Raw genomic sequence first — 22349 nt, 5'->3', positions numbered from 1 at the left:
TCTCGAAGTCCAGAAGAGGGCATCGGATCCCCTGGGTCTGAAGGGAACTGAACTCAAGTTCTCTGTAAGAGCAGCAAGTACTCTTAACCACTGAGCCATCTTCCCAGTCCTTAAATCTCTGTTTTAAAAGTTTTTATATGTTAATTTTACATTTAAGCATAAACATAAGCCCTTTTAATACACTTCAAAAATAAAAAGCGTTCACATTTTAGAGCGGGCATAGTTATGGGAAGCGTATTTTCTGGGGACAATATTTTCATTTTCATCACAGTCACTGAGGAGACTGTGAGCCCTGAAATATTTTATGGAGACAGAGTTTCAAGTAGCTCGAACTAACCTCAAACTTGCTGTGAGGCCAAAGATGACCTTGACTCAAGGTCCTCCCATCCCTACTCCCTGATCCTCCCATTTCCACCTCCCATCACCAGTTCATGAGGTGCTGGGGATCAAATCCAGGGCTTTGTACATGCTACACAAGCATTCTACCAACTGAACTACATCCACAGCCCTATAAGTATGCTTCTTAGTTAAAGAAAACGCTTTGGCCTTTTTAGACTAAACTGGATTCCACGAGCTTCACATTTTTCTCCCGAGAGTCAGAAATAACTCACCATTGCTCGTGTCTGGTGATGGCTATACCTACTGTGAGTGAGCTGTACATACCCAACTGAAATGTTATCAGCTAAGGCAGGAGGGGCAAAAATAAACCTTCTGAAATGCAAGAGAGCAAACACAAACACTCAGCCACCCCGTAGAATATGTCAACCTGTTAGTCCATTGGCTTCCTGATGGCAATGGTAGGTTCCTTCCTTATCAGATAGCTGTTTTTATTAAGACTCTCCTGCCCCACTCTGTGGCCGAGTGACTTCTTAGGTGCATCTGATCTCCTTCCTCTGTAATCTTGTCTTGGATCTCCTTAAAGGGTGTGTGCCTGAGGCACCAAGCTTGGACACACTCAGTTTCCCACTCCTCCCGAAACCTGTGCTAAGTTCCCCATTGCGACTACTGAAAACCGGCAGTCCTAACTGAAGGGAAAGACTTCTCAAAATACAGCAAGGGGTCCTGTCGTCAAAGTGAGCTGGTTGTATTTGCATCTCGGCCATCCGTGATGCAGTGATGTAGAGCAACATTGTGACTGAGTCAATGTGTCAGCCCCAAGGAATGGCTAATGCCCCCTGCCAGTGTGCAGACAGACTCCAACTGGAGATAAGTGACTTCTTTGTGCCTTTGTCTTTGAAAGTTAGAGTATACATTCTGTGTGGCAGTAGGGTGTTTGGGAGGTGAAGAAGTGGCCATTTTAAATCACGCTTGGGTTTTTCTGGGTTGACCAGTCAATTGATTGATTAACTCATCCATCCAAAAAAGAGAAATCCTAGATGCTATGTGGGTACTGTGTGGAAGAGAATGTGGTCAGCAAAGCAGGACTGAGGCTGGCATGGCCTTTGGCCCCATTGCTAGAGATGGTCCCATTACCCAAATCCCCAGTCAGCGGGACTTGAGTCCAGGGTCTCCTGTCAGAGGAGGGGGAGACTCGGGGAAGCCAAGAAGCACATTTTTCACGATATAAAGAGTGTGTGCTTCCTGAGGCAGGTCAGAGCTTCAAGAGTCGTCAGAGGATGATTTGGGCTGGGCTGGCTCTGTGACCCTGCCATTGTATGGAGGGATGAAGGACCCTAGGGTTCCCTCAGAGATATAGATGCTGAAGCTGGATGAAGGGACTCAGGCAACAACCAATAGCTTCATGAATCAGGCCTAAAACTGCATCTCCACCCCCATGTCCCAGGGGGGCTGGTGACTGCATTGCCCAGCCTTGAGTCTCACATGGCACCAGCTGCCTTTATGTACAAGGCACAGACTCTTAAATCAGGCTCCTGTGGGGACCAGAAGTTGTGGGGCTCAGTTGCGTTTCAGTCATGGCTTGTGTACGAGTTCACGCTGCCTAGATGGACTCTTGCTTTCATGGGTTTACTCGGTGTGTCTGGGGTTTCAGATGCCTGCAGGAGATGGGACTCTTGATTCTGAACACAGATTCTAATCTTCTTCAGAAGGGTTGAGGTAGCTCTTCCCGCTGCAGACAGCCGGCCCCTCCCTCGAAGGTCATCACACGATGTCAGTGGCACCTCACTGTTTCCATCCATGTCCCCATATCCGCTGACAGCACCCATGTTCCAGCCACAGCCTCTTGCTTCACCGCCTGCCTAGGACCGCTGCCCTCAGCTCTCATTCCCAATCTCTTCTCCACGCAGCAGCTGCAGTGATCTTTGTAAGAGGTATGTCGGCTCTTAAAAGCATACTGTGGGGCATCCTGGTGTTACTAATGAAATCCCAGCTCCTCCTGGGCTTCCGCCCCATTTCCTCTGTCATCCCTACATCCCTGTCCTCCACTGTGCTACCTTTGCTCTTAGATGACGCTGAGCCCTCACTTAAGCTTTGCCTCTTGTTCCCCCCTGCCCAGCAATGCTTCCTTGCCATTCAGACCCAAGCGTGATGACTTTCATCTGACTCTAGAAGAGCTTTTATCTGAGCAGTCCAGCCCCTTTGGTACGGTTGATTGACTTTCTCTACAGCACTCGCCTCTGCTGGGAATTCCTGTTCAGTGACTGTTGTTGTTGTGTGCTACTGTCTTCTCTTGGCTCTCCTCGGCCATGTCATTCTGAACATGAGTTCTCTGGCCCTAGTACTTGTCTGCATCCCAGCTCTCGGAAGTGTTTGTGGAGGGATGATGGGATCCTCGTGGAGAGGAATCAGACCATGTCTGGGATTGCCCTGGGAGGTAGAGACCGTGATGCCATCACAGGAGGCAGTGGTTGCTGTCACAGCCTTTCTGACCAGCAGCTTGGTGGCTTGGATCAGGGATCCTGAAGCACTTTCCAGGAACTGGTCCAAACTGGTTCTCCTTCTGAGAACCTAGAAAGCCTAAAGAAAGTGCAGGGAGATGCAGTAACCAACTCGAGTATACATGTCAGTTGAAGGCAAGTGCATACATGCAAATTCTTAGACAAGTATACACACGCACAGTAAGGACGGTTGGAGAAGCGTGTTAAAGTCTGCATGATAAGAAAGAAGCTTACCATAAAATTTTGAGGGATAATAAAGCAAAGTCTCGTGGGCCAAGCGTAGAGGCTCTGTCAGGCTCAGCTCCACTACAGAGTCTGCTGTGAGATGCTGTGAGCTACTAACCATCATCATCTCAACATTACATCTCGACATTCCAGGCATGGAAGGAGAGATGAGGACACCGGCAAATGGGCTGGAGTTTGCAAACTGTCATGTCAGGACACATCACGCCCCACCCAATACCTCTCCTCCCACAGGCCCCTTTTAATGAAACAAACAAACAAACAAACAACAAAAAACCCTGCACATTTCTCCAAAAAGGAATAAGTAAAATTAAAATAATCAAGAGCTTGCCTCTGGATATTAAAACCACTGAGATGCTTTTCTGTATAATTTCCTGTGTTAGCATTCATCTTTCTAATGAGTGCATAATTATTTTTATACAAGGTTTTGAGCTGTATTAAAAAAAAAAAAATGAACTGCCAAGCCAGGTGCGGGGAGGTCATGCCTGTAATACCAACACTTGAAAAGCTGAGGCAGGAGGATTGTGAGTTTGAGAACAGTATGTTCTACGTAGTAAGAGCCTATCTCAAAGTGAGAAAGAGGGAGAGACTGTACATGAATTCACCTTATTGATTTCAAGGAGAAATGCTTCCTTTTTTATTATTAGTGTCTATGTGTGGTATGTGTGTGAATGCACCACATATACATAAATGAACATAACTTAAAAATAATATATGATCATAAATATAATGCTAATAAAATTAATATAGGATTTTTTCTCTAAATTATTCTTAAATTATTTTTGAAAAATAAATTGGAAAGAGTAAGTAATAAAGTCCTGGCAATAAGAAGTTGCCTGGTTTCTGTGCGGGGATAGTTTCTATGTGTGATTCTGTGCAGAGGACAGCCAGGAGGCCTTGAGGAACAGACAAGAATATGTGATAGGATTTCAGTTAGGAGAAAGATGGGGGATTTTAAAATTCTTATTAATATTATCATTATGACATACTTGACTTTCCAGTTCAATAATCACCCTCATTTAGTTTCCTATCCTCCCTTCACCAGTTTGAAAGTTTGCCTTTGATGGTTAAATCTTTCCTGGACATCGATTTGATATTAGGACACAGCGGTGAGGGGAGGGAAGAGTTTCATGCTTTGATGGAAGCATCAGCTGTCATAGCACCACTCACTGAGCGTCCTTCTCTCGGGTGATCCCTGGTGTCTGTCTGGTGTCTGTCTGGTGTCTGTCAGGTGTCTGGCATGCTTCCGTATGTGTGGTGTGTGGTGTTTGTGGCATGGGTGCCCATGTGTCTGTGTCTCTGTCCCTCCCTGTGTGAACCCCTTTGCCAGCTCACAGGCATTGCAGCCTTTACTGAATTCCCTGACATCTTACTCTTTTCCTTTGTGGATTTTTTTTCTATCTTTGGTCATTTCTATCATCCACCAAGTTTAAGAAACATCTTGTACAGTTTCTGTTGGAATAGTGACAGTCAACCCATTCGCCTGTTGGAGGCTATGGGGAGAAGGCTCATCTCTGTCCTGCAGCCCTAGCTAGCAGCCAATGACTCACTCTCCTCTCCTAAAAAAACACTTTTGAAGTATCTTTCAACAAAGTTCATGTCTCCATCCAGGTTTGCATAACCTTTGTTTGATGTACTTCTAGGTAAAGTGTTGTTTGAGTTGGGATTGGAAATGAGGAGACGTTTCTAAATGGCCGCCCAGTAGGACTAAAGTGACACAACGGGAAAGGTCAGGGTGACTCCTAGTGTGCTGGAAGTCGTTAGGCAAAAAACAAGTTAAACCTCTAAAATATACGATTTTAAAAACAAAAGCAAATCACATAATGTTTGCATAGAATATAAAGCCATTTTTGTAAAAGTCTCAAACACAAAGCAAAAGATATAGCTATATATATGTATATATATATATGTATATGTATATATATGACAACTGGCACATGCCATTTGTGAAGAAAACTGTGCATGATGGAACGCCCATCGACTTTAGGATAAATATCACTGTTAGGGAGAAAGAGAGACAAGATAATGATCGAACTGATTTGTGGCTTCGGATGAATACCACAAAAGTTGACAGGTCGGAGAAGAAAACAAAGTGAGTAAAATGAATTATGAATGTCAATCACACTAGCACTGTGGCATTGTTGCTGCAAGTGTGTTTGTTTGTTTTCCTATGTTTAAAATCTCTGTGGCCCGCGAGACAGTTGAGCAGGGTAAAGGCACTTACAATACAACTCAGGCCACCTGAATTCAGGACACGGAATTCTCTCCATCTCGGAAGGAGAGAACAGCACAAAGCTGTCCTCGGATCTCCTCATGCCTGCTTCTGCACAGACACAATAATAACAAGCAAGAGGAAAACATTTTAAAAATTTACTATTGATAGTGAGCAAGTTTAAGCAGTCACAGCTTTCTGCATAAAAGACTGAGAAAAAAGACCAATCAGCTTGAGTGAATAAAATAATGAGCCTCTGTGCGCAGCGCACCATAAACAAAAGAAAAATGCAAAAGCTAAACTGAGAAAAGCTCTACACCATGCGACAGAATGACATGTACATACGTGTCGCATAAAAACCTCAGTATAGTATAAGGAAGCGAGGTCGCAGCACTAGAAACTGTGGTTAATAAATGTGATAGATTTTAATAAGAGCACGTTATAGCAGTCTTATTTACCACTTTTCCTGTAACAGCAAGTTTTTTTTTCTTTCCTTTCTTCCATTGACAAGGAAGTAAAAAATAGCTTTTCCTTCAGTGCCGAGAGTATAAATCAATCTGACCATCACAGATAAAAAGCCTTTAAAAAAGGTGCCTGTTTTTGATACTGAACCCTACTGACAGAATCACAACTTTAACAATATTGCACAAGGGTGTTTGAGATGATGAATGGGTAAAGGAGCTGGCTACCAAGCAAGAGGGCCTGAGTTCGATCCCTGAGATCCCGACAGTGAAAGGAGAGAACCAACTCCTACAAGTTGTCCTCTGACCTACACACACACACACACACACACACACACACACACACACACACACAATCAGTCCATCAACCAAGAAATGTAATTACAATTCTTTTTTTTCTGACTGTATTTTTTTCTTCCTCTTAATTTTTATTTTTATTTTTTAACTTTTATTAATTACACTTTTATTAATTCACTTTGTATCCCCCCCATAAACCGCTCCCTCTTCCCCTACAATTCTTTTAAATGCACAAACCACTCAATATATATTTCCCAAGTTTGTTTACAATAGGTTTATTTATAATCAAAAGGTTGAAAAGAACTTATTTGATCCAATAGGAGTTATACAAATTAATGGTAAATAAGTAGAATGGCAGTAATCTTCCATCAAAATTATTATTTACTTACGTATAAATTAAACTTTATTTAATCACTTAATTTTAAATTATTTAATAAATATAAATAAATTATATTTACTTATAAATTTAATTCACAGGGTAGTGTTCACAGAAATAATTAGGTTATCAAGCGAGATAAATGGTCTGGATATTTTAAGTCTGTGTGTATGTGTAACGGCCCTGGTTATGTTAGTGGTGACTGGTTTTCCATTGGTGTAGCTATTTTTACTTACTGTAATCTCAGTTTTAGGGTTTTTTTGTTTGTTTGGATTTTTTTTGTTGGTTTTTTTTGGTTTTTTGGGGTTTTGATTTTAGGCGGTTTCGGTTTGTCTTTGAGACAAGGCCTCACGTAGCTTAGGTTAGCCTTCAACTCCTACACACCAGTTTACTCCCAACACCCTTCACTCCCCAGGGGATTGTGCCCCTGCAAGTCCACCCACAGGAATTTAACCTTGACAAAAATTAGGGGGAGGGTTCAGTGAGAATTAAGACCTCAATCCAGGATGTTCACACACGTGTCTGGGGTGGGAAAGGTGTTGGAAGTATAGTGGTATGTAAGAGAAAACTCAGGCAACAGGGGATGGCTTTGAACTTCTGACTTCACCTTCCAACCGACAGCATCAGGAGCCTGGACCACTACACAGGCTTCGTGGAACTCAAGGCTTTGCGCACACTAAGTGAGAATCACCAACGGGCCACATCCTCGGCCTGCTGCTGGGGTTTTGGGGGCTTTTCCTTTTTGAGTGTACAATCTCCAAATATTCAGATTATCTACATATATTATAGGCTTAACAAAAAAAGTGAAATTGAAGGGTAAAGAATGCTTTTTAATAAACCGACTTGGAAAGGACACGGGGCGAGAAGCTTTGTTACAGGGGGATATGAGTCCCCACACTGCTGTGACTTGTCGGAAGACGCCCCCTGCATATATCCCTGCAATTCTACCTGCAGGGATTTAACCTTGACAAAAATTAGTGGCAGGGTTTAGTGAGCATTAACAGCTCGACCCAGGACATTTACACACACATCTGGGGTGCGAAAGATGTTGGATGTAAACTGGCGTGTCATGGAAGGGACAGAAAATAATAATAATAGAGCTCTAATAATAAGAGGCTTGATAGACAGACAAGCAGTGAAGGAGACAAGGCAGATACCAGCACGAACGGATGACCGTGATGGGTTCTTTCAAAAGCAGGTCACAAAACAGGATGTAGATATCAGGATGTAGATAATGATCCCTTTTTTTTTTTTTTTTTTTTTTTTTTTTGCTTTTTAAAAATAAAATGGTCTTGGAAAATAACATACCAGAGTGTTAACAATGGCTGTCTCTGAATGATGGCGTTGGGGATAATTTTTATCTCCCATGTTATTTTCTGAATTTCCTGTGATAAAAACAAATCACCGTAAACGAGAGAGGACATTGATTTGCTTCATAATAGGTTTCATTCTGCAAGAGGGCGTGGAGCTGGCGGGAGGCAGGGTGTGGCCTTTCTCCTGTCCCTCTGCCTTTTTCAGATGGGGTCAGGACAGGCACTCTGTTTTTTAAAAATCCAGTGATTGCCTGGCTCTCTTTGTTTTGCTTTCTCTCTGTCAAAGGTATTTAGGAAGGCTGCAACAGCCCTTGGAGAGGTGAGAACTCTTCCAGTGTCAGCAGCTTGATTTGATTCCATAGATTTCCACGTATTTTCTTTACATCTTCAGATACGTACAAGCTCCCTTCTTAATTCTTTTCACACATCTCAATCATGTAATAAAAACCACCTGGGGATTTCCTCTGCTTGACAGTAATGCATTTTGGGTGTTTTACCATCCTAGTGCCCGTCTCTTTTACTGAACAACTAATTTTCACCCATGCGTTTGTTACTTAGCTACGGGTCACAAGTGTGTACTCTATCCACGAGAAAGTTCTGTTGTTGTTTTGTTTTGTTTTTCTGGATGGGCCCCAAAGGATGTCAGCTGAAAACTAGAAGTTTGCCTACCAGCCACCCCTTAAGGCTTTCTCCTAGAAGAAAAGGATAATAGATACTTGGGGAGTTGGTTGAATGGTGTTAGCTTTTTTGTTTGTTTGTTTGGTTTGGTTTCTTGAGGCAGGGTTTTTCTGTGTAGCCCTGGCTGTCCTGGAACTCACTATGTAGACCAGGGTGGTCTCAAACCCAGAGATCCGACTGCCTCTTCCTCCCAAGTGCTGGGATTAAAGGCGTGAGCCACCATCACCCGTATCTGTTTTTGCTACAGTTAGAACTTCAGTGAGTCTGAGAGGCTGAGGAGATCACTTAGTTCCTAAAGTGCTTGTTGTAGAAGCATGAAAACCTGGGTTCTTTGATCTCTATGTGAAAAAGCCACATCTGGTGACAAATGCTTTTAATCCTAATGGTAGGAAGACAGACAGGTGGGTCTTGCTGGCCAATCAGCCTGTTTGGTGAGTGGCCCAGGACATCCAAGTGGATCGATCCTGAGGAATGACAGCTTAGGGAACCTTCTGGTCTCTACACTTACACACTTGACCACACACAGTACAAACCAATCAGTGTGAATTCCAGCACCTCAGTGGTAGCTACTCATAAAGGCATGGATGGCCTGTGTGTGGCCTCTTTCCTGGCCTGCCATCACCCAAGCCCTCCCTTCCCCAGCTCTTCCATTTTCATCAGGTACCTTTTATACTCAGTGATTGACTTTATGGTTTAAAGCAACGTATATAAACCGTCTCTCCATCCCTAACTCATCCCGCTCCTCTCAGCATCCTCTATCCCAGCAACCGCTGGTATCCCACGCCCAGCATGTGGCGTGTTTTCTTTTGTATTCAGCCTCTGTCTCAAAGCACAGTGCTCTTAAGACTCGCGCGTGTTGTTGGAGATGTCGTGGCCCATTGCATCCATTTTTTAAATTCGTTTATAGTTGATGGACCTTTTTTGTTGTTTCTATTGCAAGCTGGCTCTCTGTATTCATTGTCTTTCAGTTCTCTTTAATAACTGGAAGTCCAACACTACATCTCCTCTTTTAGTGGCTCACGCTGTAAGTGTTCCACTTAAAGAGACATTACCAGGCCAGATGTGGTACTGCATTCCTGTAACCCCAGGGCTTGGGAGGTGGGGGCAAGACAGGTAAGAGTTCTACTTCTGATTCGGACTCACGAGACCCTTTCTCATCATCAATAAGATGAAATAATAAATAGGCAATTTATTACCAATAAGTTGGTAATAAATTTATGGGGGGTAAAGGTGCTCACTGATGGCCTGAGTTCTAACCCTGGGACCCACATCATGAAAGGTGAGAACTGTCTCCCACAGGTTGTCACACAGATGCCATAGGTGTGTCTATGCTCACAAGAGTGTGTACACACACACACACACACACAAACACACACGTGCATACATAGAGATACATGCATGCATATACACATACAACGTGCACACTCATACACACAGAGGTACACATGCACATAGGTTCACACACACAGGCATGCGTACATGCATACACACCTGCACACATACAGGCAACATAATTAGTAAATGTTATTTTAAAGATATTGCCAAACACAAAGGCCCCTAATTTCTCCCATGTTGTCTTCTAGGAGTTTTATACATTGTAATTGGGTTCCTGATCCGGTTTAAGTCATTTTTGTGAGAGCTGTTCTCTGACTAAGTGTAACAAGGGTGTTCCTTTGACTTGTGGTATCCAGTGCTCCCACACAACTCTTAAGAGGCACTGCTGTTCGGTCTGGTGAATTGCCTTGGTCATTTGTCACAGAGCAGTGGGCTGTATTTGTAAGAATGTGTTTCTAGGCTCGTTATGGTGTCCATGGGTCTTCCTGTCCATTCTTTCACAATACCATGTTGTGTCTTGAGAGTAAGGCTCACGTTTAGGTAGGATGGGCTCTTTTCCTTTAGAGTGATGTCGGCTCTTCTGATCTTCTCTCTCTGTAGAAACTTGAGAATCACCCCATTAACAGCAACGAAATAACTTGCTGGCGAGGATCCTTGCTGCATTTCATCTGTGCTCAAGAACCCGCAGCTGGCGATTGAGCCTTCGTAGTTATGAACCAAATAGAGCTCCATTTCCTTAGCTCTGCGATCAGGGTGTGTAGTTTGTTTCATATACTCTCAGTAAACATTTCATTAGATTTATACTCAAATATAGATACTTAGGTGTTAATTAGAGAGTGCTTTTTTTAAAATTTCAATTCCAATTGCTCATCGCAAGTACATAAGAAAATTTGTTTGTATGAGATTTAGGGAGATTTTTAAAAAAAAGTTTTATATTTGTTTATTTTTATTTACTGACACTTATTCAGTGTGTATGTGTGCACACACGTCCACAGGGACCATAGTGTTCACATGGGAGTCAGAGAACAACTTGCAGGAGCCGTTTCTCTCCTTCTACCATGTTCTGAGGACTGAATCAGTTTGCCAGCTTTGGTAGTAACCCACTGGGCCATCTCTCCAGGTCTGCAGATTTGTTGGTTATTCTTTGGGATTTCTTTATGCAAAGAACCAAGCTGTCCGTGAGTAAAGAGCACCTTTATTTATTCCTTGCTTTCCTTTCTTATTGCTAGGATGCCTATAATGACATTGAATCAGGGTGGTGAGTGTAGACATCCTTGCTGCCTGCCTGACCTCCTAGATTAGTTTCTGCTTTGATTTTTTTTTCTGTTTATATTTTAGATCACCGGTTCAAGCTCCATCCATATCATCCAATCTTATTTTTCAGTAATTTATTTTGGGTTTTCAAGACTGTCCTCATAATTATTTCAGAGAAAGGTTAGCAGGTGAAAAAAGGTAAGGAAAGGAGTGTGCGGGAAAATATTCTGCAAGCTGGAAAGTGCCAGAGGTACAAGCTGGTACAGAAAGGGAAGTTGTTTCTTCTGTCAACAAACTATGCAAGAAACATAGCACCATATAAGAAATATTTGTATGGAGGACAGGAAAAAAAAGGCATTTCACTTATAGACAAGAAATAATTACCATTGTTTATGACAAATGAAAAGAAAGAGCTGCAGGACTACTCCAGAAGAAAAGACAATAAAAGCATCTATGGGAAGTAGCATCAGTCCAATCACATTCTAAGATACAGATCCTGGACTTCCCCCCACCTTGTAGCAGAACTTTTGGGATGGAGCTTGGGGTCAGATACTTACTGCACAAGCATGGTTTCAGAATCCTTTGCCACACAAAGAACCAGCTCCACTAAGAATTAATGAGCTCCAGGTTTAATGTTTCATTGACTTGTTAAAAGTTACAAGAAACTAAACACTGAAGAGTAGATTATGAGCCTTGTGCTATTAATGCAAAATATGAGGGTACCTATGCTGACAGGAGAGTAGATCATTAATATGTTTCCGTGATCACTAATGAGGAAGCTTTTTTTTTTTAAAATATAAGTTTCCATGGGCTGTCTCGCCAAGAAGAACTTTGATTCACATAAAGGAATTTTATTTGTGCGTATAATCATCCAATGTGCATTAGGCTTCTCCGAGGCTTCAGAGTGACACACGGCTAAAACACCATAAAGGGGCATGCCTCGTACTCCAGGCAGCCTTAGAAGCAGGTCACCTTCCACCCTGAAGTTCTGCTTGGAACCCTCAAACTGTTTATCACCAGAAAATCTTCTCTACCAGCTTTACCGCAGTAAGGGGTGGGAGCATTTCCACAGCAGGAAAGATTCGGTTTTCCACTCACTGTGCCTCGGCTGTCACTGACAGTTTGTCCCCTTACACAGGGCCACACCCCCCCCAGAGGTCCTCACTCACTCAGCGCTATGGCACAAAGCCACGTCTTGCTACCAGGCCCATTGCTCGTGCTGGAAAAATTGACTACTCGGGAGCTAAGTAGAATCGGGCACGGTGTCTTAGTGAGGGTTACTGTTGCTATGATGAAACACCATGACCACAGCGGCTTGGGGAGGAAGGGTTTATGTGGCTTACACATCCACATCAACATCCATCGTTGAAGAAAGCCAGGACAGAAACTCCAACAGGGCAGGCACCTGGAGGCAGGAGCTGATGCAGAGGCCATGGAGGGGTGCTGCTTGCTGGCTTGCTCATCATGGCTTGCTCAGTCTGCTTTCTTATAGGACTCGGGACCACTAGCTCAGGGGTGGCGCCACCCAGTCGTGTGGGCCCTCCCCCATCAATCACTGATTATGAAAATGCCCCAAAGCCTTGCCTACAGCCTGATCCATGGAGGCATTTTTTAAACTGAGGTTCCCTCTTCTCAGATGACTTTAGGTTGTACCAAGTTGACATAAAATTAACCAGGACACAGGGTTAATCCTTTGATGGAAGACAATTTAGCAATATCAAAAGTGGTTAGCTCTCTAAAAAAAAAATATATATATATATATATATATATATATATATATATATATATATATATATATATGTTTGTTTGTTTGTACCTGTGCACGACAGGTGAAGGTATCAGATCCCCAGGGATTGGAGTTACAGTTGTTATGAGCTGCTGGTTATGTAGAAGCTGGAAATAAATCAGAGTCCTCTGAAAGAACAATGTTCTTAACTGTTGAGCCATCTCTCCAGGCCCAAATGATCAGTCTTTAAAAAGTATTGCACACAACTTGGACTGTGTTTCCTTAAATAATTCTAACACACACTCTACAGTCCAGCTAAAGAAAAATCTTCATTATCTGAACACGTTTCCTGCTTCAAATGTCCTTTGGAAAACACCTGCCTGTGGTAGGATTATGACTGGCAGTGTCTCCCATTTTCTGGCTTTTTTTTTTAAATCTCAATTCCCAACTAACAAATGTGAAATGGGTTATGAAATCAAGGTACTAGCTTTTGTAGCTATCAGTGAAAAATGAGCTGAAGTGTTGGTGAGAACATTCTTGACGGACATAAGGGGACAGCTACCCGAGCTTTGACCCCTCTTAGCATCACCACACTGTGGGCGTCCAGCACAGCACACATTACCTCAGCTAGTGTCTGTACCAGGAAAGAATGCATCTGAATCAAATGGAGCCTGTGGCTTTTGCTCTACATATAAGAGACAGGGAGAGAGAGAGAGAGGAGCATGCTATGAACCGTAACAAGGAAGCGAAGTTCAAAATATAGGACTTGTTCAAAATATAGGACTTGTGGTTTACAAATCAAGGGCCATGGAAACTAGTCAAAGCTGTGGTGGGAGAACGGTAATCACACATTATATATGAATGTATTAGAATCTCAAGGGCAAAACAAGCAAGAAGCCAGCATGAGATAACTATTGGCTGAGTCTTGGATGGGCCCTGTACCTTCTGCTGTGTAAGACACAGTACACTGCTATCAGGGATGGGATGTTTGAGACCCAAAGAACCAATGGTTATAGAGTCCCGGGAACCACGGTTTGGTTTGCCATGGCTTTGCTGGATCAAATTCAAGTGCAGAGGGAACGATTCTGAGTCGTATCTGTGTGAAGGATTGGGTTGTTATTTCCTGATTGCATGATGGCAGAAAGATTCCTGCCGTCCCCAAGTGCCATCTGCTGAAAGGGACTAACAACGCTTCTCCTGGTTACTGAAGGGACTGTAACCATTGGTTGCTCTTGTCTCTAGCATAACGGTACAGAGCCTATTAGCTATTTAGGCGAGTTAGGCACTGTTTTAAGATGCACTCATAATGAGCGATACTAATTCAGTCTTTATAATACCCTGGGGGTAGAAATAATCACCACTCCAATTAACACACTGAACTCCTAAGTGACTCACTGGAGGGTGAACAATTACACTCTGTACCCTTTCGTACTGTGCTATGTGGCCCCCAGAACAGGGTTCTCTGGGTGGAGTGTCACGAGAGGCGAATAGAGCACCTATTGCCAGACAGCCCCTGCCACTCAAAAGTATGAATCACAGACAGACCTGAAGCCATACACCCTAGCTTAATTCATGGTATTCGTTTTCAAGCAGAAATCCCGTTTCTAGAAAAACAAGCATGGGTTTCTAGATTAGTGGTGCCAGTGTAGCACACAAAGGGCTCATTGCTTTGCTTTGCTGGGTCCAAGGAAACCCCCACCGACCACCACCTTTCAATCCAGTACCAAACTTTCAGGCTCCTATACCAAGCCTTGCCCCCCACCAAAGAAAAGACAGACAATCCCAATAACCCTGAGGACCACCTTGGAAATTAGAAAGCCCTGGGGAGGGGAAGCATCATGAACCCCACAGCCCACTCACTGGTTCACCGGCATCCAAAAACAGGCTACCATCTGTGTTAATCCAAAACAGAAAAGAAACAAAAACAGAACAAATTGTTTACTTTGCATTTTGTTCGTTCCTTGTTTCTCCCGTGGGCCACTTAACATTCCTGTTAATCACAGACCAACCTGCCCAAACATCTTCTGTGTCCTGAGACTAGACAGGAGCACTTCAGTGAGGGACTGAAGTGGTGTCAGGACAACTCTTTTTACCCAGGTAACAGTGGTGTACACACAGTCGTTTCAATGTTTTGGTGCACTTTCCCCTTATTTTACACAAATAGACACAGCCAATTGTCACGGGAAAGAATATTTAAAAATACATCTGTGACCAGCCGGAAATGGATTGTGGAGACAAGCCAAACAGACAAGATGGAATGAAGGATTTCAGAGCTCTCAGCTCCTATCCCGGATGGGAGGTCTATTATTCAACTCTCTTGGCTGCATTTGAGGATATCTTCTTCAGAAGGCTTTGTCTGCAGTGCTAGGAATGGACCCAAACCTTCCATCAGCAAGAAGACAGACTCAGTGAAGTGAAATGATTTGTTCACAAAGCTTTGTGGGCAGGTAGCACCCCTCATAGGGGAGAAAGTAGGGATCCAAACTTGAACCTGAATTGTCCTGGCAGGGTCACCTGCTCCCTGTGTGAGCTGGCCACAGCATCCGAGCTACTGCTCTGCCACTCTTGATGCCACATTAAAGCCTCCTTGGCACTCTTGCTTCAAACACAAGGACTATCGCAGCCAGGCACTGATGCTATCGCAAACACCAAAATTGGAGGTGTGGAGTGCTCTTCAACCATGAAAGCAGGTGTGAATACAGGGCTTCTGCTCTCTGATTTTTAACTGTTGCCTTCACCACATCCCCTGTTTGGCTGAAGCTGAGTTTTGGGCTTTGAGCACCTCCCCGGTGTCAGATAGGGACCTTCCAGCTCTTGTGAGAGTCTTCATGGGGGTCAGGTTTGTTTCTAAGCAACAAACATCCCTCAGCCTTCTTTGAGTAACCCACAAAGTGTGTGCGCACACACTCAGGCCCTCCTCCCATCCTTTCCTGGAAGGCAGGCTGGTGCCTACTGGATGAAGTCGGGCTCCATGAAACAGCATGGGTACACACCCTCCCTCTGCTCTGGTGGAATTCTGCTTGACCTCTACACAACATTTCCGTTGTTACCGGGCAGCTATGGTTGGTCTTCCATGCCTGCCATACCGTCTGTCAGTTTGTCCTCTGCATATAGCACCTCATCTATAAACTGCAGCTGCAGAGCACCCTATTAGACAAGCTCACATAAAACCTCACCACCTCACCGATGACAGAGAAGCCTGGGGGTCCAGGGAGGAAGGGGAACTTCCCAGTGACATAACAAGACAGTGGCAAAATAAGACTAAAACCCAGACTACCAGACGGGGTCAGGCTCCCGTCTCTGAGAAACTGGGACCGGTGCCAGGTGATGTCTGTGTCCTAAACACAGTCATTTTTCCTCTCTGGGTCACTGAGAAAAAAAAAAAAAAACAGAAAGGATGCTAGCTTAGGTCTTTTAGCCTCTTTTCCCATGCTCTGAGGTGGAGAGCTACACACACATATTTCTAAGCAGAAGGGGATTGGGTACGGGGACCCAGGGCCTGGACGTCTCTTGTCACCGTCTGCTATGTGCTCTCCTTGCAGGATGGGGCTGCTGGGCAGCAAGAGGCAGGTCAGCGAGAAGGGCAAGGGCTGGAGCCCTGTAAAGGTCCACACTCAGAGCAAGGCTCCCCCACCCCTGCCACCCCTGGTAAGTGATCAACCCCTTCCAGGGAAGAGTCTAAGGCACAAGGCACTCCCTGAACCAGCGCCTTTGGGCTCATGTGTCTAGATGACTGTTTCATTTCATTTCCTGCTTGGTCACAAATCTATTAGTTTGGGGCAATTGGAGTCATGCCTGGACCCATGTCCTGTCCTATCTGTCACTGTGAGCATTACCAAAATCCCAACAGAGACCTGATGGGAGCAAAAGCTGAGTGTTCCCTTTCATAGATGAACCCTGGTCTCTCTTCTAGCTATCCAAGTATCACACAAGACTCTGCAAACAATGAGATGTTTATTGAATGAATGAATGAATGAATGAATGAATGAATGAGAATAAGAGCAAATTCAAACTTAGGCCAAGTTATTTTCCAGAAGTGACACACTAACAAATAAAATCCTAGAACTTAGCTTTTAGAAGCTGTGTAATGCATACCAACTTTAGAAAGATGACAATTCCTTACTATTTCACTCGCCAGAGATAGAGATACTGAGCTTCTGCCCTGAGGCTCTTTCTTCATCCATTTAGTTCATGATTCCAGACTGCAGTCCATCATAGACAAGTCACAGCAGCAGGAGTTCGAGACAGCTGGTCTTCTTATAGCTGCCTTAGCTACAGTAACAAAACCCTGTGACTGAGGCAGCTCAGAGATGAAAGTTTATTTGGGCTTCAGTTCCAGGGAGATTAAGAGTCCCTGGTTCCAGCACAGCATTTGTGAGGCTTAATCAAACCGTTCATGGTAGATATAGCTCATTATTTATTTCATTGTTCTGCCACGAATCCTAACGTCTATTGTCATGATTAAAAAAAAAAATGCTTTCTGTGTGACTATTATTATTCTGGGCATATCCTCGTGCTCTGGTCTGGCACACTTGTGCAGAAGTCTACCCATGGGATAGACATCCTGTGAATATTTATTGAGTTTTAGGGAAATACATTTTAACATATTTTTCTTCGCCTACAAATACCTGGCTTCAACGTCTTCTTTAATAGTAGAGCCAGGTTTTTAAATGAGGTGACAGGGCTTTTCCCCCTTTGAAGCTGGGTATCTCCACGCATGGTCAAGGAAAGGATGGCACATGGCCTGGGGTGACAGTATTGCTCCAAGGAGTTGGGGTAGTGTATACAGAATGTATCTAAGTATTCCTGTATGGTTGTCATGCTCCTTCCTCAGAGGGGGTCCTCATAGGTAATCTGGGCTACTGATTCTCCAGTTTTCTCTTGTCTACCCTTGCTGCAGACTGCTCAATAACTCAGTGTATTTCTGCCCAAGGTTGTCTTCAACCACCTTGCCCCTCCACCTTCTAACCAGCACCCAGATCAAGGTAAGAATGGGTATCAGAGCATCTCTCCAGGCCACATCCTGTGTTAGAACCAGAGCAGTTGGTGGTCCCTGTAGGACTGGAAAGGAGTGAGGGGAGCTGGGAGCTTAAAACAAAACAACATTCCACAAGCTATAAAGGAGAACAAAGGAAGGAGAACAAAGAAAAGAGTTACAGGGATATATCTGACACTGTGGAGGCCTGGTTTAAAAACTCTAGCTCCCAAACTCACAGGGCAGCAGGGCTGCTGGGTTCTTTCCTCTCGGGAGGTCTGCTCCATGCAGAAGACACCTTCTTGCCTCCCTCTTCCCGTCTACAATCAGTAACCCTTGGAAACTGTCTAGCCCCCCGTGCTACCTTCTTCATCCCAGACCCCACTCAAGTGGTCACATATGAATGAGCCTCCACACGGACCAGGGCTGCCTAGATGGGGCCACATTCAGAGATAGCTTCCATAGTATCCCCCACCCCCCATCCACGCAAGCCATTCCTTCACTCACTCACAGGCGATGTGGATCATGCAGCACACAGACCATTGTATTCTAAGAGGGGGAAGGTGTCGCTATGGGTGACACACCTCTCCTGTCCTGGAAGAGCTCAGTCTGTCACCTTTATGAGCAAAGTGCTAGAACTGGTCAGTGTTGTCATCTGGTGTCCCTTGCCTGGCTAAGGACACCAATCTTCCCATCAGATAGGCAATCCTTCACTTCCTAGCAGAAGGTGTCCCTGTCCATCTTTAGGATGGAGGCTCAAGGGAAAGAAATAACTGACCACCTTCAGCAAAAGAGTTTGAGTCTTACCACTGGGAGGGACTCCTGTCATTCATGCCAAACCTCCTCCCACCAAGGAAAGGTCCCAGCCTCAGGCCATACCACTCCAGCTACAAGTCTCCAAGAGATTCTGCCAAGTATTCAGGGAGCCATGGTGTCAAAGAGTGATCGTTTCAAAGGTAGTCTGCCCTGCTCCTGTATCTTCTGCAAACTCAGGACCACCATCATATCAACATCACTCCAAGAGAGGCTCAGAGCCAAGAGGACCAGGTGCTGAAAGCCAGAGGTGCCACCAGGAAGCTCTGGGCACCAAGACCATAGAGAGGGAAGGGCTAGAGTGGTTACCTGACATTTGGGATAGATGATAGGAAGGGATGTTGAGCTATGCTTCAGAGGCAAGCCGGATGCAGGATCATTTACTGGCTCCCAGACTTGTGCCTACAGTCCTCTGAAGGCTGGCAATGGCTACCTCCATGTAGCTGCCCTCCCAAATCTTTGTCTGGTCCTTAGATCTGAAGAGAAGATGGGATAGGCAATAAGAGTCAGCCTGCTCCTGGAGTGGCCATGGGTCTGGTGTCACTTCCTGAGAATTCCCTCTTCATTGTTGGAAGAGTAGTCCCATGTGGCTTCCCTGTCACTAACACTGCTGGGAGCCGGGAGATGGCTTGTTCCACACTGTTCCCCAGACCTCCACTTTTGTCGTGAACCCCGGAGGTAGCCGTCTCTTCCTTGTTCTTTCCAGAGGAGCATTTTGTGGTGGCCCTGTTTGACTATGCCGCTGTGAATGACAGGGACCTGCAGGTGCTGAAGGGAGAGAAGCTCCAGGTCTTGAAGAGGTAAATTTCTCCTGTCCTGTTAGCAAGGACCCCTCCACCATTGCCCACCTCCCTAGTCCACCCACCACACCCTAAGGGCACCTCTTGAGAGCCGACTTTATTGCCATGTCTCTCTCCTGTTTCCCAGCATTTTTTTTTTTTTAAGCTTGAGCCCTTGTCGTCCCCTCCATGTCTTTCTGCCACGGTGGTTTCTGTTCTAGGCTTTTGGCTGCTGTTAAAAATCTAACAAGAAACCTCAGTGACCCCCCACAGAGTAACCCTGCTTTGGCTTATTTCCTGTTTTCTTTCTCAGAACACCTTCCAGTGCCTGCTTGTGTTCTTTCCCCTCCCTTCCTCTATCCTTCAGGCATACACCATGGAACCCCAAGGTCTGATTTGGTTCTTAAAGTTCTGCAGTGGGTTTGGGTTGAACCCACATAAGAACCCTGACCTTTAACCCTACATAGGTTTCCAGTTCCTCCCTTGTCAGCAACTGTGTTGGAATTTTTTTTATTATTATTATTTTTGCCAGTCCCAACTCATCCCATAAATTTTGGACATGTTCCATCATCTGTTAAGACATGGGCTGCTTAGTAAAGGACACGGTCCTCAGGTCACTCAGATGGTCAAGACAAATCTTCCCTTCCTCCTCTGCACCATGACCTAGGGTCTCATGCAGATGTGGCATTCCCTCAGCACTTCCTTATCACCAGGCTGGCCGGCCAGCCCTGCCATCCAGTCTCCTACCAGATTGGAATCTGTTGTGGGGTGCTGGGAGCCTCCCAAAGCATCTTGTGTGAGCCTCTGCCATATTTCTGTCTCTCCCTCTTCCCACTAGCACTGGAGACTGGTGGCTGGCCAGGTCGCTCATCACAGGAAGAGAAGGCTATGTTCCCAGCAACTTTGTGGCCCCAGTGGAGACCCTGGAAGTAGAAAAGTAGGTGGATAAATTGCCTCAAGCCAGAGGTGTTAGGGCTGCTCTAGGCACTCTGGGTATGGCAGGGCCAGGAAATGAGCTTAATAGTGGCTATTGGTGAGGGGTTGGGAATTAGAGGCTCTAGATACTGTTTACCGTTCTGAATGATGCCAAGGGAGTCCATCTTCCCATCTGAAAGAAAAGCCACCTGCTTTCTGGCTTCTCTGGATGTGACTATCCCCAGTGTCTTGTCTCTTCCAGAATCTATAGCAAGGTTCTATACCCTTCAATCACTCCTCACCACCTCCAGAGACAGGTCCTGGGGCTCAGTCCTCAGAGGGTTCCTCAGCATTCTTATCACGGGTCTCCACACATGAGGAAGGCCCACCTGGGCCGTTCACCTACTCCCTCACCTGGTGCAGAGACTTGTGCATGCCCAACCATACAGTGGTGACATTGCCTCTTTTTCTTCCTTCCCACACACTGTGGGCCCTGGGATTTCCCCCAGAACCATGTTGAACTAGTTATTTCTTTTGTCACTATTGGAAAAAAAATACAGTTTAAGGAAGGATTCCTTTTGGCTCACTGTTGGAGAGAGGACAGTCTCCCATGGTGGGAAAGACAGAGGGGGGTTCGTGGGGGTAGGAATGTACAGCTGGTTACCTCTCACATCTTAGTGGACCAGGAAGCGGATATAACTCCAGCGAAGAAGCTGAGCTGGCTTGTTGCCCCAAGTGCCACTCGATGGCCTCCAGTTAGACCTCATATCTCAAAAGCTCCACAACCTCCCAAAGTAGCACCATGGGCTGGGGACCACACACGTACAAGCCTGCAGGGAGCATTTTAGATCTGACCACAAGTGCCGAAAAGCCCCATGTTGAAGACAGGTGATTCCCAAGGAATCCAGGTCCAGAAAGCCTCTGGCAGTGCCATCATTCACTCAGATGGCAAGAAAATGGCAAAATCACAGCAACATCAGGTCAGGGGGAGAGTGGTCACCTAACCTATGCTCTCATTTCATTCAAGGAAACCATGAGCCTAGAAGTTGACAGGAGATGGGACGGAATGGGGTTGCAGGGACTTAGGAGGCGTCTGACTGAACGGGGTGTGAGGAACACCCCAGGATTGTCTCAGGTAGTATCACCAGCTCTAAGGCTCACCCACTCTTGCTGTTTTCCAGATGGTTCTTCAGGACCATCAGCCGGAAGGATGCTGAGCGGCAGTTGCTGGCTCCGATGAACAAGGCCGGCTCCTTCCTCATCAGAGAGAGTGAGAGCAATAAAGGTGCATGGTCCTGGGGAGTCCCCCACTGAGACCTCAGTCTGAAGTGTGTGTGTGTGTGGGGGGGGGATTCTGGATGGCTTCTGTCCCATGTCCTGGCCTGGGAGCTGGCTTTGAGGCTGTCCACTCCAGCTGTTCTCCTGGCCCCAAGACTGGCACTACTGGAATGTGGATGGCATGGGTAGCGAAAAGCTCCTAGGCTATGGTGATCACAAACCAGTGAACTGAGGCAGATGGTGGCTGAGGAAAAAAAGAAAAGAAAAGTACAAGATAGCCCTCAGTCTCCAGCGACATTTTGGAACCAAAGAGTCAAGAAGCTCAGAAATTCCTTAAAAAGTGTGTCAGTCGGAGGCTGGCAGCTCCCAGGAGGTTGGAAAGTGGCTTGTGTGCAGGTGTAGACGAGGCCTTGACTGTCGAATTAGGAAATCAGGGCCAACACCCCAGGCTCAGGGATCCAAATCTGTCTGCAACTGGGTCAGTTGCTGCCACTAGCCTCAGATCCCTGCTTCTCCTTCCTTCCCTCTTTCTCCTTTTAGAAAGAGTCAATCTAGACCGGCTGACCTTAACCTCCTAATGCTCCCTTCGCCTCTGCTGACAGCTGGGATTCCAGGCATGGCCTGGAATACTTTAAAAAGAAATAATTTAAAATAATTTAAAAAGTAATACTTTAAAAAGAAAACGGTGGGGCTACAGAGATGGCTCAGTGGTTCAGGGCACTGGCTGCATTTCCAGAGGATCCACACCCAATCCTAACACCGACATGGCAGCTCACAAATGTCTCAATTCCAATCCCAGAGAATCTGACTTCTTCTTCTTCTTCTTCTTCTTCTTCTTCTTCTTCTTCTTCTTCTTC

General features: G+C 45.2%; 1 protein-coding gene across 1 annotated transcript in view; it reads left to right on the top strand.

Moving 5' to 3' along the window:
- Window positions 1-16275: 16275 nt before the first annotated feature.
- Blk (BLK proto-oncogene, Src family tyrosine kinase) overlaps window positions 16276-22349 on the top strand; it is a 17506-nt gene continuing 11432 nt past the window's right edge. The window contains exons 1-5 of the mRNA XM_055609737.1: window positions 16276-16380; window positions 17666-17717; window positions 19227-19320; window positions 20138-20236; window positions 21396-21499. Of these exons, the coding sequence (XP_055465712.1) occupies window positions 16276-16380; window positions 17666-17717; window positions 19227-19320; window positions 20138-20236; window positions 21396-21499 (454 nt within the window). The remainder of the gene's footprint in view (window positions 16381-17665; window positions 17718-19226; window positions 19321-20137; window positions 20237-21395; window positions 21500-22349) is intronic.

The sequence above is a fragment of the Psammomys obesus genome, unplaced genomic scaffold (genome assembly GCF_907164565.1).
Source record: "Psammomys obesus unplaced genomic scaffold, mPsaObe1.curated_primary_1811, whole genome shotgun sequence".
Lineage (NCBI taxonomy): Eukaryota > Metazoa > Chordata > Mammalia > Rodentia > Muridae > Psammomys > Psammomys obesus.
The sequence above is the reverse complement of the archived record's forward strand: the minus strand, read 5'-3'. Positions and strand labels throughout refer to the sequence as shown.